The 18270-nt window shown below is 42.5% G+C and overlaps 1 protein-coding gene across 3 annotated transcripts in view; it reads left to right on the top strand.

Annotated features, from left to right (window-relative positions):
- Positions 1-9371: 9371 nt before the first annotated feature.
- DENND4A (DENN domain containing 4A) overlaps positions 9372-18270 on the top strand; it is a 120718-nt gene continuing 111819 nt past the window's right edge. The window contains exon 1 of one of the 3 annotated variants that reach the window (XM_066592913.1): positions 9372-9642. In XM_066592913.1, coding sequence (XP_066449010.1) covers positions 9635-9642 — 8 coding nt within the window. In that variant the 5' untranslated portion in view covers positions 9372-9634. The remainder of the gene's footprint in view (positions 9643-18270) is intronic. The other 2 variants (XM_066592910.1, XM_066592912.1) reach the window with 2 other exon arrangements.

Below are 18270 nucleotides of genomic sequence, written 5' to 3'. Positions count from 1 at the left end.
TGCTAACTACCATGTTTAGTTTTTGTTACAACACTTGTTCTTCGTAACCATAGCAATGTTCGGATTAAAGTTTTGACTTTTTAGGAAGTGGTCAGGAAGTGACTTACATCCGATTTCAGTCAAGTGATACGTTGCACTGCGTGTTTCTACGTCTCCACCTTATCACTAGCACAACAGACGTGCAGTGGTGCACAGAACACCAACTTTTGGGGTTGTAGTATTATTTATTTTTAGGTCACCATGATATGCTGTATGGATTATATTCTACCTATTATAAAGTGACTATCAATGTCTTCTTGTATGTGCCTCTAATAAGGATCTAAGGATACCTGTCACCGAATTAATGCTGTCCAAACCCCGGAAGCATGACGGATATGCACAGCGCCGCCATGTATGTGTTATTCTGAAACACCGCAGTGTTGTAGAATAAACACACTTTGAAGTTTGCTTGCTTGATGGAGTTCTTAATTAAAGAGGCAGCCGCATCAGACTCTCCCCACCCGTAGCATGTGGACTGGCAGGTCTCTCCTTCTGTATATATAAGCAGGGAGATGAGCCAAAAGCCCTAAAATAAGCCCTAGCTGTATAACAAAATAAAAAAATAAACAAATCACCTAAGGAGCGCTGTCAGCTCTGCCGTCTTTTCTCTCCAGTCCCGCCACTTGTCTTCAGGCATCTATTCTGGGTAGGGATTGGAAAATCCCCGCCTCCAGGAAGCGCTGCCTCTAATTGGCTGAGCACTGCAGTCTTATATTTCAGGAAACCCCTTCCCACATCCCCTGAAAATCCTTGCACGTGGTGCTACAAAGTCGTGCAACTTTGTAGCACCACGTGCGACTCTGTAGCAACACAAAATCATGATATTGCAGCAAGAAAACGCAGTGATATAGCACGGACCACCGATGTGATATTGCTTTAATTTTCTTGTGGCGATATTGCATCGCCCGTGTGAAACGGGCCTTAGTAAATATTTGTATTTCCCTGTCTTTTTTTAGACCACTGCATTATGCCCTTATGTTATTCCTCCTGTAATTGTATGAATAAATTGACAACTGGTTGTCACTGTTTCCCTTATCAAAGACGTGTATGTCTACACATTCTGTCTAGAGTAGTGCTGTCTATAGACTTCGCAGTTACACACTCTATGGACAAGAGGAATAGTAACACCCAGTTATCCATTTACTCCTACATTACCAGGAGGAATAACAAAGGAATGTTTGCTTACATTGAATACATGTTTTTATGCATTTATGTCAATTAAAAACTGCACCAACCAATATATCGTGCCTATGGCCCCCTTACGTCTTCCATCAGGAAACATGTTTGGTAATTACATAGTAAGTTTGAAAAAAGGAGTTGATTTAGTTGCAGTATCAATGTATTCATGCCATAAGTTACCTAATGGCCATAGTAACTCTTCGCTGGGCCTGTCACCTCTCAAAAAGCCACATATCATTGACATAATTGTCTTAGAGGATTTTAGAGGATTTTGGAGAGATGTGTAAGTGGCCGTGACGTCTTCTTCCTGGAATTCTGTGGAAAGACTGTAAACTATTACATAGAAGACAGATTGCACAAAACATTGCACTGAACACTATCCCCCAGTGTAGAGGAATGACAGGAAATTGTGGTAACCCTACTACACAGTCCCTGGACTACATTCTTTATTTCATTGATACAGAGAGATTAATATTTGTAAGCAAAGGTCTCTCCTCTTCTCTCTCTCTCTCCTTCTCTCTTTCCTCTTTCTCTCTTTTCCTCTTCTCTCTCTCTCTTCTTTTCTTTTTCTTCTCTCTCTCCTCTTCTCTTCCTCTCTCTTTCTCTCCCTCTCTCTTTCTCTCCTTTCCTCTTCTCTCTTTTCTCTCCTCTTCTCGTCCTCTCTCTCCTCTTTTCTTTTTCTTCTCTATCCTCTTCTTTTCCTCTCTTTCTTCTACTCTTCTTCTTTCTTTCCCCTCTTCTCTTTTTCTCTTTTCATCTTCTTCTTCTCTTTCTCTCTCCTCTTCTTCTTCTCTTTCCCCTCTTCTCTTTTCTTTATCTTCTCTCTCTCCTCTTCTTCATCTTCTCTCTCTCTTCTCTTTTTTCTGATCCTAACAGATCTCATTGACTATAATGGGGTCTGTTCGCTGCTACATGCATGGTCCCCCCGCAGCACCCCCCCCCCCCCATTTTGAGCTGGTTCTGCAACAGAACTTCCAACCGGAGGTTCCATCACAGATGCAAAAGCAGCCTTACTTGGAGCACAATGAAATTACTCGGGCTGCCTGTTTACTAAATGGATATTGCTACATGTTGCTCTCTTAGTAGGTCTCTCTGTTCTGGCGTTTAGAGGAGGGTACCAATTAGATGACCTACCCATAATTACCTCGTTACTCCACTGGACTTCTGCAGAGTTTGTTGTTTATTAGATTTAGAGTTATACAAAGTTGTGTTCAGGAAAAACTTCCTCTTGCCTACCCTTGATTGAAATTTCCCCCTAAAGGAACCAAAATACTATTTCACTTTATCTTATAGTTGACTGATGCACATGTTAATGTATACAATTGTATTAGCGCATGTTAAAAGAGTTAGCCATATTTTTGGGAAACCTGCTGAGGGAAGTGGAAAAACACAAAACAAGCCATACTTGCCTCGTGCAACCCCCTGATGCTCCTGCTTCGGGGGTCCTGATCCTCTGCTGCTCTCCATTTCCTGCTCCTGCAGTGATGACATCCCATGATGGACATGTAACCTCTGTGGCTAATCTCCAGCTACAGTGATCTGATGGTTGACTGCAGTCGTTAAATTTCCCTAGTTTTGGCAGAACAGGAATGGGAATATGGCTACTTAAATTTTTTTCCCCACCACCCTGAGCAAGTTTCACAAAGTTTTTTAGGGACTGGATAATCCCTTTAAGTATTGATTTAGCATCTAGAAATTATTTTAAAGTGTTGTGTCAGGAAGAAAGCCACTGTCCATATAGTCTACTAGGGAATATGGATGTCATAGAGGGATTCCCTACCCTACCTAATACTCAGAAGAGTCTCTGGTGCCCAGTCTATGTATTACATGGCTAGCCACAAGACACAGCCATTTAAATGGCGACCATGTAATGGGCACTGCAGGGAAATGAATGGCCAGCCACTAGAGATGAGCGAGCGTACTCGGTTCGGGTGTTTTTGCACTCGAGCAGCGCTTTTTCCGAGTAACTGACTACTCGGACGAAAAGATTCGGGGGGTGCCGGGGGCGGTGTGGTGGAGCGGGGGGTAGCAGTGGGGAACAGGGGGGAGCTCTCTCTCTCCCCCCCCCCCACTCCCCTCTGCAACCCCCCGCTCACCCCCGGCGCCCCCCCCCCCCCCCGAATCTTTTCGTCCGAGTAGTCAGTTACTCGGAAAAAGCGCTGCTCGAGTGCAAAAACACCCGAACCGAGTACGCTCGCTCATCTCTACCAGCCACAGTTTTTTATAACTGATTGTAGGGGATTAGAGAAGCTCCATCCATGGCAATCAGCTGCACTGCTGGACCCCACCTGATTCTAAAGCAAAGTAAATATGATGTGTCCTTCATCTGCTGCACTGTTCCCTTGGCGGACTGCTGCATCTACGGTCCTCAGCATTGCCCATTTCTTTGTGCTTCTTCAAACGACTTGAAACCCCAGTCTGTTTTAAAATCTTTGCAGGTTAAACGAGACCTTTCTGATGCAGAATAACTACTTTGTGTCTTGTTGCTATGCTCAGTCTTACCATGGTGTATTACCTGTGATATGAAACTGTCTTCCACAACCTCACCTTTTAAGCAGACTTTGTCTGTTCCTCACATCCTACACAGTTGTGTTTGTTTTTGTTAATCAACCTACATATGAAAATGATGATCATTATCAACTGTTTCATATATAATTAGTTACTCATACTCCAGACTAAAATCCTTCAAAATCCCAGACGTTGTACAACTGTACTTAGAAGAATTGTTGCTGTTTTGAAGGCAAAGGCTGGTCACACCAAATATTGATTTGATTTAGATTTCTCTTTCGTTCCTCACTTTGCATTTTATTAATGAACAAAAATAATGTGTGGCGCAGAGTGTTAAGGCAGCAGCATGCGGTCCTAAGCTCTCACTCGCAACCTGAAGGTTGTGAGTACAATCCCCGATTGGTTCAGCTAACCGGCTCAAGGTTGACTCAGCCTTCCATCCTTCCGAAGTCGGTAAAATGAGTACCCAGCTTCCTGGGGGGTAATAAACAAATTACCTGAAAGCGTAAGTTGGCGCTATACAAATAGCGCCAATAACGCTTCTATATTGAAAGCATTCTTAGGGCTCGTTCACACGTGTGTATTGTCACTGCGTATTATGCACGTAATATGCGATGAATGGAGTCAATGAAAGTCAATGGACTTTCATTGTTCCATGCATACCAGCATGTAGACACTTCGTATCATGCTCTAGTTCACTGCATACGCATGCAGAATGAGCCCTATACCTAGTATGGGCAGCGCATGATACGCTATCCATATGCAATGCATTGCATATAGCAGCGTTTTCATACGCACCTCACTCTGTGCATGGCTATTCGCAGTGCACTCGCAGTCTATATGCGGTCTCTGTCGGCAGTGCGTATGGCTGTTAATGTGTAAAACGCTACAGGTAGACCCACTGCATTTTACCCATACGCCTGAGGGAATGAGCCCTTACTCTGCAGCATGTTTTCCACGCCTGCCTAAAACTTTTGCACAGTACTATATATATTATGTACTCATTCACACTAGTTTGCTTCCTCCAGGTTTCCGTTGCTCTTGGCCTGTTAGTAGAGAGCAGCAGACCGCACTATTCTATTCAATTAAAAAACCTGTAATACTGTATAATGAACCCATTATAACTCAAAGTAGATCATAATGGATCGTGAAAAGAATCATAACAAATCAGGATGGATCATAACAGATCAATCACATCCATCATGGATCCTGTCAGCCTGAATGTATTCTATTACCTTTTCATAGAGAACAGTTGCATTTTGATCAGTATGCACATTATGATGTGTATCTGAATGTCAACTCTAATGATCTCAGGAGTCGAGACATTTAGCAACTTTGTCATCATGGAAAAAATCTATGAATAGTTGATGCAGATATGGAAATCTAAATCAACTACTAACATATAAGTATTCATTTTCAGTTGCGACTGTTGGCTGATATCTGTACAAATTAACCGTTAAATATCATAATCTGATAAACACTATTTTTATAGCTTTCCGCTAGAATAAACTGTTTATGTATAGACTTTACAGGAACTTGCTGGAATAAGATTTGCCAAATGGAGCAGATCTGCCTTCCTTGTTTAACGCTTTGGGGCTATATTCTTTGCGCACGGTGGTAACTACTGTAGATTCGCCTTTACTTCTTCGTTAATAAAGTAGAGCTGTGCCAGCCCAAACCGTAGCTCAACTACATCTGTGCTCCACTATCATCAATCAGCTGTCAATAACTTTCTTCTTCTTGCACTAGTCCAACATTACCGATCACCATGGCAGGCTATAAATAAGTAATGAAGCTATTTATAGTTGTGCAGCGAGGCTCGTTAGAAGGCAGGATTGTTCCGACCGATCTATCTTCACTTATAGGTAAGCAGTTCTACTAAATCCCAACAGGCAGCAGTTGTCATTTAGAAAGCACATTAAGAGCTCGTTCTTATCAGCGTTCGAGGCTCCGAATGGGGCAGGAAAACGGCACCGCCTGGCCAAACTGATTCGTCTTACAACAAACTGAAAGGCCTCCATTGATTATAATCAGTTCCGTTAGCTTTACGGCCAGCAATCCAGAATTGACAGGACAAAATAAGGCAGCTTACTGCACTAATTTCCTTTATTTTTTTTTTTAAGCAGAAATCAGCTATGGCGGTTCCAAACAGAACAAGCTCTGACAGTGGTAGAAAACATATATCCAACATGCCAGCATCACTACGATAACAAGGTGCCCATCCGCCTTCTCCCAAAACATTTTGGTGTAAGTAATATTTCTTCCTTCTATTCTTCCACATAGTTACCTGCACGACATTTCCATGTCATAGACGCCAACCTTTCTATTAGTGCCACACTAAAAAGTGTTCCATTTATGGCAGTTTTAGGCATATGTACGTTTTGGGCCATTTATATGGGCTAATTATCATGTGAGTAATTCTTACATCAAGCGAATATGAAGAATAATCGTGCAGTGTGAACCCGTCCAGTGAGCAAATGATGAACGAGGATTTGCTTGTTTGTCGTTCACTGCAACTTATATACCGAGATAGAATATATTGTTCCTCAGCAGACAATTGAGTGGTATAAACAGAAAGGAGTTGTTGCGGCGGTTCTGGGATCTGTTCCTTTCTGGTAATCTGGTTCAGGTCTTGTGTTTCGTTCTCTTTATCTTCTGGATCTGGTGGGATTGGCTTTAGGTGAGACTTGCTTGGTTTTACTTGTGGGTATTTGGGAGGACTATTTAACCTGGCCTTGCACTTAGCTCATTGCTGTTTTTATTCAGTCTCCCTCTGACTGTGGTTATAGTTTGGTGTTGGATCTCGAGATTCTTCACTAAGCTAAGTAAGGATGTTACTATTGTTGGTATCTTGCTCTCTGTGGTTTTTTCCTCTTCCACGTAGGGTCAGCTAGTCGTCTAGGTATGTGGTCAGGTTCGGGCGTCTTAGGGCGTTTTATCTGCGTATAGGTAGGTCCCTTACCTGGGTAAAGGGTTTATAGGGACAGTGTTTCCCTGAAGTCTGTTTTCTTTATTGTTTACCATTGGTTATGTGCAGTTGCAGACTGTTTCTTCACAGCCCATGAGTCTTTCAGGTTTTCGGATCCTACTCGGCCTGATTGGACGTAAGAGTAGTCAAGTCATTCGACGATGAGCGTGTACAGTGAAGAGAAGCACAGAATGGGGTGATTTTTTTTTTACTTGGGCAGTGTCATTTCTGCTGAGCGCAGTGGTATCATGTTCAAACAGGACGTGCTGGCTAGAACTCCAAAGGGACAGTGAACTTCATACAGAACTCACGGACAGACATAACATAAGATCTGACAAATGACCAAAATACTCACCTTGCATACCTGCACACATAACAGATGGATTTGCTATAAAGGTATGAGGTATTAGTTCATGGATTGGCCAGATCACTTAAGCCCGCAAGCCACTTCAAGGTTCCTGTTGTCTTGCGGGTCTATACTCTAACAAAACAACATCCACCAGAAACCTGCCTGCAAGCAGGGCGATCACCCCGATAAGGGCGGCCTCGCACTGGAACCTAAAGGCCTCACTAACCCAGAGATGATACACGATCTAGCAGGACAGGACCCAGTTCACACTAGGGCTAGCATGCAAGACAGAACACACAAAGAACAGGACTATCCACACCTAATGTCTGTCCACCTGCACAGACACTGGACAAGATACTGTTCATATATATATATATATATATATATATATATATATGCAGCAGACCCGTGGAGATTGGCTGGCAGGAAGAACTCCACACCCAACCAGCTCAATTATCCCTCTCCTGTGAAGCTGTGCTCTTGGAACCCTGTAGAACCACAGGTCCCAGAAGCACAAACCTAACAGACAACCCATGCACAGTTTACTGATGTGTTTGTGTAAAGTTTACTGATCAGTTCACATAATGTTTCGGCAATGTACTAGTGTGTCCTTTGAGTTTCCTTCCCACGTTCTTCCAGGTGAATGCAATAGGGTGTATTTTTTTGAGTATTCGTTTAGTTATAGTTTCTGATCACAATAGCGCAACCACTCAGCGAAATATATACATTATCTAATCAGTGAACATCACGTGAACCAATGAGGAAACTCTACATGTGCATTCCAAATTTGAAAATCCAGCCCGTTCTCTCCAGCATAAGGTCCTATACACCTGTTAATACCCTCACGAACACTATACTCCCCGCTGCTATGTATTTCAGTGTACACACTTCGGAGGCAGACAAATGATCCCATAAGTGATCCCCCCCAAAAACGAACAAAAATGCACAATTATGGGCATGTGTAAAGGGCAATAGTGTGAGCGCTCACGAGTTGCTTTAAACTCACTCGTCACTTGCTTTCCTTCAATTTATCTTTACATGTAAACCCAGCGCTAATCCTTTTAAAGTCAGGTTTCTGATGCTTTTTGACAGTACACAGCGCTGTTCTGTCTACTAATAAAGCAGAAACTTGACAGATCCATTTTAAGGCCTCATTCACATCGCCCTTATCCCTGCCATCCCACTTCCATTGTTCTGTTCTGTTTTATATATGTACAACTATATATATGCCCCATCCAGATCTGTTTCATTATACCTGAGGAAGGATCCTGAGAGGTTCGAAAGCTTGCTGTAACATCATGTATTTTTGTTAGCCATTAAAAGTTATCATATCTACAAGATTACTTGGTTTCTCTTACTGAGAACAATCACACTTTGCTCTACTGACTAAACTTTTTTCATAGATCCTGTCATCTAGCATGAATGCTATAAAAAGAGAAGTCATGTGAACGAAACCAAAAATATCCAGTGTGCCCAGTGCAAATGACAAATATAGACTGACTTGGCTGGAAATTAATATGAAGTTTTTTTAAAAAATGTCTACAAAGCCAAGATTGGGGAATATTTAGTTATATCATGGAATGGTCTTCATGAGGATAATGGGGCTGTTTACTTTTTGTCACTTTCAACTATACAACTGAAGGTAGGTTATGTGTCATTAAGATACTGATATGTCCTTTCATTTGGCTTAGGGTGCTTTTAGATGGAACGATTGTTCCAAAAAATCGTTCAAACGAGCGAAAGTGAATGATAATCCGTTGGCCTAAATGCAGCCATCGACCGAACGATTAATGATAATCATTCACCTTTCGTCTGTCATTCATTTTATATTGGCTCGTTCACTTATTGTTTGGTTTAAACAGCACTTGTTCAGTCACTGTATTCACTTGTTCTGAAAATTGGAAAGACTGAACGATTCTCATATGAAAGAGTCAACGATGTATCTGCCAGTCTAAACAGTCTGCACAAGTGCGAACGAGCTAGGGATGACGTAACTCGCTCTTTTGAACAATATTGGGCTCATCTAAAAGGACCATTAGAGGGTACAAGATGCTGTATTACCAGTAGTAACTGTACCTTAATGTCCTTTCTACAGCTCAATGCTCTATATATATACAAGGAGTGAACTTTCTGTTGGCTCTTCAGGCAGATCTGGTTGACATCTTAGCCATGTCCTTTTTCTCGGTGGTAATAAAGATCCATCAATGTAAAATTCTTCAGCTGTTTGAACCTCTGCCTCCTTCCTCCCAGCACCCGGCTAAGAGTTTTAGCAGCTGTTCCCTTTTGTTTTCCAAGAAGAACATTCCTCAGACCTGGACAGGAACCAGCTCAGCATGGACCTGGACAATGTGCCAAGAACATGAGTGGAGAGTGGCATGTCTGTGTGCACTTGAAGACTTCCTCCACCTCCCAACTCTAATCTCAGCATGCTACAAAGACCCGGTGCGTGTACAGCAAACCACAGGGTTTTCCCATCACATAGTTGGGCTGTCAGAGAACTGTGACAGACATTTCATTCAGAGCTGTTTCGCCAAGCAAGCTGGGCTGAGATTACTGTGCTAACAGAGGACCCTTAAGGGACGATTCTTCCAATGAACAGGTAAAGCCAGACCAATGTTCTTACTTGAAGTAGACAACTTTTACAAACTTTGGCTATAACTTTATTCTTAGAAACTTTTCTTTAAATTTAATTATTAAAATCCTGTTCGTTATAGACTTTCGCCATTTTTATCAGTGAAGTATATTGAAGTGTGTTAACATTTAGAGAGATGGCCTGTGATTATTCATAAAGTTTTACAATACAGGGTATTTTTTTTACTTGAAGTACCTTAAGTTTCCTAACCGGTAGATATCTTGATTGGGTCATATGCTGTACATACAACATAGTGGACAATGGGACTGTTTTGTATCATAGGGGATCACAAGCAATTATGCCTGGACCAAAGTTGACGGTAGCCTTTCTGGGTATAGAAAAGTAGTGTGAGTCTCTTGCCCAGTCACATTTAAGCCCAGTTATATACTGTACATTCCTTATAAGCTTCAGACATTGAAAAGATCTGCCGACAATAAAATGTGTGTAAAGAAGCTTGATTGTACCCTGATTTGTAGTCTGTTACAATGGAAATGTATTGGTCTGTATAGAACTTGTAGACACAAAATGATAGGAAATTTTCAACCCTTTAAAGGGAACATGTCACGTCTTGTGAGCCCCATAACCTAAGATTATGGGCTCATAGGACAGGGGCCGCTGAGTCTGGGAGTGTGGTTTTTATACTCACCTGCTTTCCACCTGCAATGATGCCATTAGGTCCATTGAGCAGGCTCCCTCTCTTCATTCTGTGTCCGTGCGCACACTGAGGACATGGAATGAAGATAAACAAGTCCACTCAATGGAACAAGTGGTGGCTTTGCAAGTGAACAGCGATATGGAGGTAGGGACAGATGAGTATAAAAAGCACACTTCTGGATTCAGCAGCACTTTTGGGTTACAAAGATAGGAATTTTTTACAGGTTATTTATGTTTCCTAAATTTGCACAATGAAACACTTAAAAAAAATCTATTGTTGTTTGTTGGCACCTTTTGAGAGCCAAAACTTTTTTATTTTTCTATTGGTGGAGCTGCATAAGGATTTTTTTGCAAGATACACAGCAGTTTTCTTTGTTACTGTTTACATAGGACCACAGAATAGGTAATAAGTGTATGATCAATGGGAGTTTGACTGCTGAGAACCATAGGAATCATGAGAATGGAACAGCCCCGAGTCTCCTGGCAGAATGGAGCAGTGGTGTGCATGCATGACCAATCCTCTATTCATTTCTATGGCACTTGGGGAGATAGCAAAGTGCATTGCTCAGCTCTCTAAATCAAACTACTAACGACCACTTGTCTGTTAGTATGTATGTGTGTGAGTGCTTCTCATGCTCCGCGCCCTGGTGACGTCATCGCAGGTCCTACAGCATATATAAAACACAGAGCTTGACCGACAGAAGAAGAACAGAGTTAGGGCTCTTGGAAGGGGAGGACAAAAATAACAAAATGAGAATACAACTAAGCCGTTATTATTGCAGACACAACTTAGCAGTCCTGACAGGAGACACTCAAAAAAGAAGGAACTGCAGCACTTAAATATCAGCAAAAAATTAGCTGAGGGAGAAAAATAACCAGTATGTGCACGCCTACTCGGACGCTGAACTCCAAGCGACCATAGACAAATATATTCAAATGGTGGTAGAGAGGCAGCACAATGGAATAGAGCTTCTTACCAGATAGAATTCATATAAGGACTTTTATTCGTAATCCCCAAAACAGAGACGCGACGTTTCGATCCCCTGCTGTGATCTTTGTCAAGCATATGTTTGACAAAGATCACAGCAGGTTATCGAAACGTCGCGTCTCTGTATTGTGGATTATGAATAAAAGTCCTTATATGAATTCTATCTGGTAAGAAGCTCTATTCCATTGTGCTGACAGGAGACAATGACTTACCGCCACCACAGAGATCCTGCGGGCTAAAGGACCTGTGGTGATGTCACTGCTGTGGGAGGATCCATTCTGCAATTTGGTAGAAATACTGTATACTGGATTAGCCAACAGCAGCTACCAGGACCTGTGATGAGATCACCATCATGGTATCACCTGTGTGGGTGGTCAGTGATCACATGACCAGGGGCTGATCACTGTATACAGGAGTCTGCTGTGCTAGTTATGCCTGGAAATCAGGATGTGGATGCACCACAGCTGTGTGTGTGATATGTGGTAATCAGGATGCATATAGTACAGCTGTGTGTGTCATGTGTGGATGTCAGCATGTATGTAGTACAGCTGTGTGTGTAATGTCTGCGCATCAACATGGATGTAGTAGAGCTGTGTGTGTGATGTGTGGGGTCAGGATGGATGTAGTAGAGCTGTGTGTGTGATGTGTGGGGACAGGATGGATGTAGTAGAGCTGTGTGTGTGTGATGTCTGGGGATCAGGATGGATGTAGCATGTAGCACAGCTGTGTGGTGCATAGCACCACCAGAAACACTGGTACTATAATTTCCTAATAATTACTAGTCAAACTACTAATAACCACTTGACTGTGAGTATGCATGTTTGTGTGTGTGTGTGTGTGTGTGTGCTTCTCATGCTCCACCCCTTGGTGACATCAACGCTCCGCCCCTGGCGACATCATCGCAGATCCTACAACATATATAAAAAACAGAGCCTGACTGACAAAAGAACACAGTTAGGGCTCTTGGAAGGGGAGGACAAAAATAAAATGAGAATACAACTAAGCAGTTAATATCTCAGACATAACTCAGCAGTCCTGACAGAAGACTCCGACCTACCGCCACTACAGAGATCCGGTGGGCTGAAGGACCTGTGGTGATGTCACTGCTGTGGGAGGAGCCATTGTGCAGTTTGGTAAAAGAAATCCGTGTCCCAGCGGTCAAAGTCCAGCAGCCGAATATTAATCACCAATGTTTTTGGTCAGATAGGCTCTTTTTGCTTTATAGTACAGGTAATTAAGCATTATACTATTAATGGTTCCAATTATGTATAACTTTTTACATTTATTTTTTGTACATAAGAAAGCATTTTGAAAGAGATTAAATTATGTTTGTGTTTTTCTTCACTTTAAATTGTCTTTACTTTTAGAACATTTTATTAAACTTTATTTTTTTTCACATTTTTTTAGTCCTACTGGCCACTTGACAATCCATTGTTTTATTGCTCAAATATACTTCACTCTACATTTCTGTACTACAGCGAATTATACTTATCAGTGCAAAACCGAGGCAGGGTCCAAGAGGTTTAACTAGATGATACACCTGGAAGCTTTTCCCCTGGCTGCCATGGAAATCCCGATTGCAAGCCCCCAACCCCTAATACATTAGTTGCTGCAGTTGCTATTGATCCCAGCTTCTAAGGAGTTCAGACATCTGGGATCAGAGTTATCTCAGATCCTGACCATTATAACATAGCACCAATGCCCTAAGTGTACTCACAAAGTTTTATATGGAAGAAAAGATTCGGGGGCGCCGGGGTGCAGTGGGGAACAGGGGGGAGCTCTCTCCTTCTCCCCCCTGCTCACTTCCTGAATCTTTTTGCCCGATTAGGCAGTTACTCGAAAAAAGCGATACTCCTTCGAGTAATTGCTCTAAACGAGCACGTTCGCTCATCTCTATTGTTGAGGTGTACATAGCTTTTACGTGTCTTCTAGCACCAGGACATTGGTTCACTGTGGTCAAGGTACAATTTCGGTTGCCAGGCTTATCCTGTAATGTAGTCACCCTGAGAGGGAGGTTAATGAATTCATGTTGCTGCTCCCATGTTTTTTCACTACAGTCATCCTCTGCTATTGGCTTGGCACGTTGTAAAGGAGAATTTATATGGCCATCCTATTACTTTGTTGGGTTGACCATTTGCTGGGCATTTAATCATTCAAATGAATGTAGTCTTTATGTTATTTAGGTAGAAGTTACTTTTATATAACCAAATGAAGATTACAGAAAGGGTTTATTCTTGTATACAAAATATATTCTCAAATACGCAAATACTAGCTTATGTATATGTAAAACTGTCTTTGGAGATCTTACGGTGATTACATAAAGTACCAACTGGTTTATGATTAGATTTGTTCTTGATTCATCTAATGCTGCTGAGAGCAACAAATCTTTCATTCTATTTAAAGGGCCACTCCGGTGATATCCCTGACTCTGTGCAAGTGTACTAGAAGATCTAATGCTGTATTGAGGGCAAAGGGTGGTCACTCCAAATATCCATTTGATTTCAATTTCTTAGGCATAGTTTAGACTTTTAGAGATGCGGCAGATACCAGTTGTGTTAATTTTGTTTTTTTTTTTTAAGTAATCAATGCATTTTTCAAATTTTTTTATATTTATTGCATTTTAAACATAACAAGAATACAAAAGTCATATGCAAAAACACAAATTCTCATCATGAAACAATCAAAAGGACCTCAGACAAACGTGCCAAAGTCCAGATCGAAATTCATGACCTTCTTTTAAACTGGCCAATGGGATTACTACCGGTAGGTCAACTATATAGAGACCAAACTTGTATATGGGACAGCTTTCACCCTGGAGTGATTATCACTTAGTGAATGGAGGTGGATCAGGCAGGAGATTGTTTTGGCCCACCCGTTTCCATTCACAGTAAACAGGCTGTCATTCATAGGTGAACGCTTACCTGTTTAAACTGAACGATGTACTGGCAGACCAACGATTTTATGGTCTGCATGAAAGAACTTGTTAGGGATAGCGAGTGTGGACCCACTGTGCCAACAAGCAGGTTTGATTAGGGCTAAACCTGAGGGAGTTATCCTGCACCCTTTAACCCCTGTACAGGGATCTTGCCTCCGCTGCGGAGAGCCGAGCAGGCTGTTACTTCTTGGAAGAGTCCTCTGTGGTTGGCAGCTGACTCTCGGGGGTGAGAAGCACCAGTGTAGGCACCATGCAAACAGGCAGGATATACAGCCAGGGACTGGAGCAGAGACAGGGCCAACAGAGAGCACATGGGTAGTTAACGGAGCAGGGACAAGGACGGAACAGTGCAGACACACTAGCAAGGCAGAGGACCTGTGCTGGCAGCAAAAGCAAAACACACCAACACTCGGGCAATGAGGGAGGGTTCCCAGCTCAGCTAAATAGGAAGGTAATTGTGCAGTGCTGACGAGAAGTGTGCAGCAGATCATACTACAGAGGAAGCAGGGTGATGCCCGTGTCTACCAGAAATAGCAGGATGAAGGCAAGTATGAGTAGCTGGCCTAATAGAACTGATCGGTCTTTCACTGCATACGTTTACACTGCACAATAAGCAATCTAACTAGCAATTTGCAAGATAATCATCTCTTGTAAAAGGGGCTTAAGCAACCAGATCAACAGATAAGATACACAAATACTTAAGAAATTAGAGAAGAATTACATGTCAAGAGGAGAACAAGTATAGAAAGAGAACTAGAAAGAAGAAAGGAAAAAAAAGAGAGAGGAGGAAAACTTGGATGCATCTTCGTCAACAAGGGGCTACCAGATGCTTTTAAAAATGTTTTTTTTTATTTTATTAAACTTTTTTTTACATCTTTTTTGTCCCAATAGTGGAATTTTAACAAGCAGTTGCTTGTATTGTCAGTGTTATCCTGTTATACCTTGCTTCTAGGTGTAATAAGAGGGTTCAGACGGCAGCCTGGAGGACCATTGTTACGACACCAGCTGCCACAGCAACCATCTGCACCTTGGGATCCCTCTAACCTCTTAGATGCTGCGATCACTAATCATCTAAGGGGTTATATGGCCAAGATTGGAGCTAGTACTGATCCTGTCCATTGCAGGAAGGTGCCTACTGCATAACACACATATGCTCCTGTGCATATGTCAGAAAAGCTCAAAATAAGCACACGTACTTGGCTGAGGTTGCATGTTATGCTGCAGTCGTTGTGAAATATTGTCGTCCGAGAGCTATTCTACATGTAGATGGCCAACTTTGCAGTCAAGGATTGGTGAAGCTCTTTCTAACTTTGCCCCATAAATGGTCCCCCCTGACTGTTGCTGTGCCTAAAACTCTGGTATGTACTCTCTGAATTGTGGCAAACACAATATTTAACATTTCCATGTAACTTTGCTGGGTCCTTAGAGCTTTGTGGATACAATGTTATGTGGACAGCCTGCATAATTGCAAATAAGACACATTGACAAAGGAAACAAACAATTCATTGGGTAAATTCAAGGAAGGGCCTCAAGGGTTATGAGAACAACTTGGTAATGGGGATGTTGAGAAAGAACACACTGGCTATTCTTGTATATTACTGTTGCAAAAACCAATTGCTATGTGGGACATGAGCTATATGGACAAGAAGGTGTATATAAAGCTGCCATACAGTACATTAACAATTTTGTACAGCTGGAAAGATTTTGACCATTTTATGACACATTCCAGCACCTTTTTATGCTACAATTGACTACAGCAGACGCCGAATGAAAGCAGATGCCTGGACAAAAGTTGTTCTGCAGGGCTGCATTTTTTCATTGTTGGGTACTATAGTTGGAAAGTTGTTCATGCTAAACAAGTGATCTGGATTTCATCAATGGAAGCCCAGACCAGGCTACAGGCAACAACAGAGATTTATAAATGATTTGTCCTTTTAACCCTTTGCAATCCAATTTTGGATTCAGGGTTTCCTAGAGGGGTTTTCTCTTTCTGCCATTATACAATGGTGCCATCTGCTGGCTAGAGCCAGTACTGCAGTATGGGACATGCTGGAGAGGCCCCCGACAAGAGAGCGGCCAGTAATATACAGTAAGAATACCCTGCCAGACGTCTTCCGACATCGGAGCTGTACAGCCTTCAATCAGAATGTCTGAAGATGTCAGACAGTGGATTGGAAAGGGTTAATTTATGGCATCCAAAATCGAAATCAACATCCTTCACAGACCAACCATGAACAAGTTGTTCAGAAAACAGCCATCTGAAATCCCTAATGTATGGCCAACTTTAGTTTTATAGGATGGCATCTCGAAGGATGGTACAGTCCATTGTCATTGTTTAGTGTGCCAGGCATACTTAGTATCAAAGCAACCCCTATCCTGGGAAAGGTTTGTCCAGGGACCAATGGGGGAAATTAGGTTACCCATTGTGGTCCTTTCTACCTGTTCAGCTGCTGATCTGCCTGTTCCTGAGGATGCTCTTCATTCTTCAAAAAAGGCTGCAACGATTCTTAGACTACCAGATGCATACTGAGCTCCAGTAGTTCATGGTAGTCTACTAGAGATGAGCGAGTATACTCGCTAAGGCACATTACGCGAGCGAGTAGTGCTTTAGCCGAGTATCTCCCTGCTCGTCTCTAAAGATTCGGGGGCCGGCGGTGGGTGACAGGTGAGTTGCGGCGGGGAGCGGGGGGATAGAGAGGGAGAGAGAGATCTCCCCTCCGTTCCTCCCCGGCGCTCCCCGAATCTTTAGAGACGAGCGGGAAGATACTCGGCTTAGGCACTACTCGCTCGAGTAATGTGCCTTAGCGAGTATACTCGCTCATCTCTATAGTCTACGACATAACAGGCTGCTCTGATTGGTCAGTGCTTCTGATGTAAGCAGCCATCTTGGAACACCAAAGAAGGACCCAAGAAGTAGGAAACTGGGGGAAGAATTGCGAGTAAGGTTGGCAATAGATAATATAACTTCCCTGTAGTCCCCGGACAAATTTCTGTCCGAGGACCTGAGGGTCGCTTTAAGGGGTCTGTGTAAGGTAATTGCTATTTGGGCTAATTTGATAAATTGACTCAATGGCAAATAAGTTCACGGCGGTCTTTTCAATCATAGCATGCCAACTTGAATATTAGCATTGCCCCCTGCTAAGTTCCAATTTCCTCCTACCATTTGCTGTGTATGAAATTTAATTCAGCCGAGCCGCCTGTTCATCGTAGCAGCATGTTCATTGAAATATTTTTCTTTTAGCACATTCATTTTATAACAAGTGACACTAAAGCGCCATTTCCATCAGTGAAGCATCAGATGCCGCACTTACATTCTGTAATTATCTCATTGTCGAATCTTATGTTATTACAATGGCTAGAACAAGCCATAAACCCTCCGATTCCTGGGACTATACTAAGCTTGTTAGGCCGATCTCACACCAACGGATTTGAATTGTGGCTTCCACGATCGCCGTCCGCACGTACGATACGTGGGCATGGAAATGCATTGAGTTTTGACTTTTGCTCACACTTGTCGGTAGGAGTTGTGGATTGAGCGAGCGGTAGAAAAATTGCAACATGCTCTAGTTTACCTCAGATTCTGCACGTATGAACTCCATTGATCTCTATGGATGTGTTTGATCCGCAGGGCATACGCAATTAACATTACATATGGACGAGGATTCATACACACATTGCTAGGGGACCAGATACAAATGGTATAGAGAAAGCAGGAATTTGTGGGCAAACAATGCAGGACGGAGTCTGGGAAGCAACACCCATCCAGACAGCTGTCTGCAACCTCCGCTTCTTCTTCTGGGTTCTTCCTCCAGAAGAAAGTGGTTTTCTTTTTAAGTGCTTTATACTACTTCCAACGAAAGTAGTATAAACCAGCCAAGTCTGGAGAGCTGTATCCCATTCTGAAGGCTCTCAGGACATCTCATAACAGCACAAGAGAATGTTGCCTGGACAGTAGGAGGATGTTTCCACGGGTTGGGCTACTTTCTGATGTCATTCCCTGCTTGCGTTCGTTCTTCTG

Source organism: Eleutherodactylus coqui, chromosome 2, assembly GCF_035609145.1.
Source record: "Eleutherodactylus coqui strain aEleCoq1 chromosome 2, aEleCoq1.hap1, whole genome shotgun sequence".
NCBI classification, from domain to species: Eukaryota; Metazoa; Chordata; class Amphibia; order Anura; family Eleutherodactylidae; genus Eleutherodactylus; species Eleutherodactylus coqui.
The sequence above is the reverse complement of the archived record's forward strand: the minus strand, read 5'-3'. Positions and strand labels throughout refer to the sequence as shown.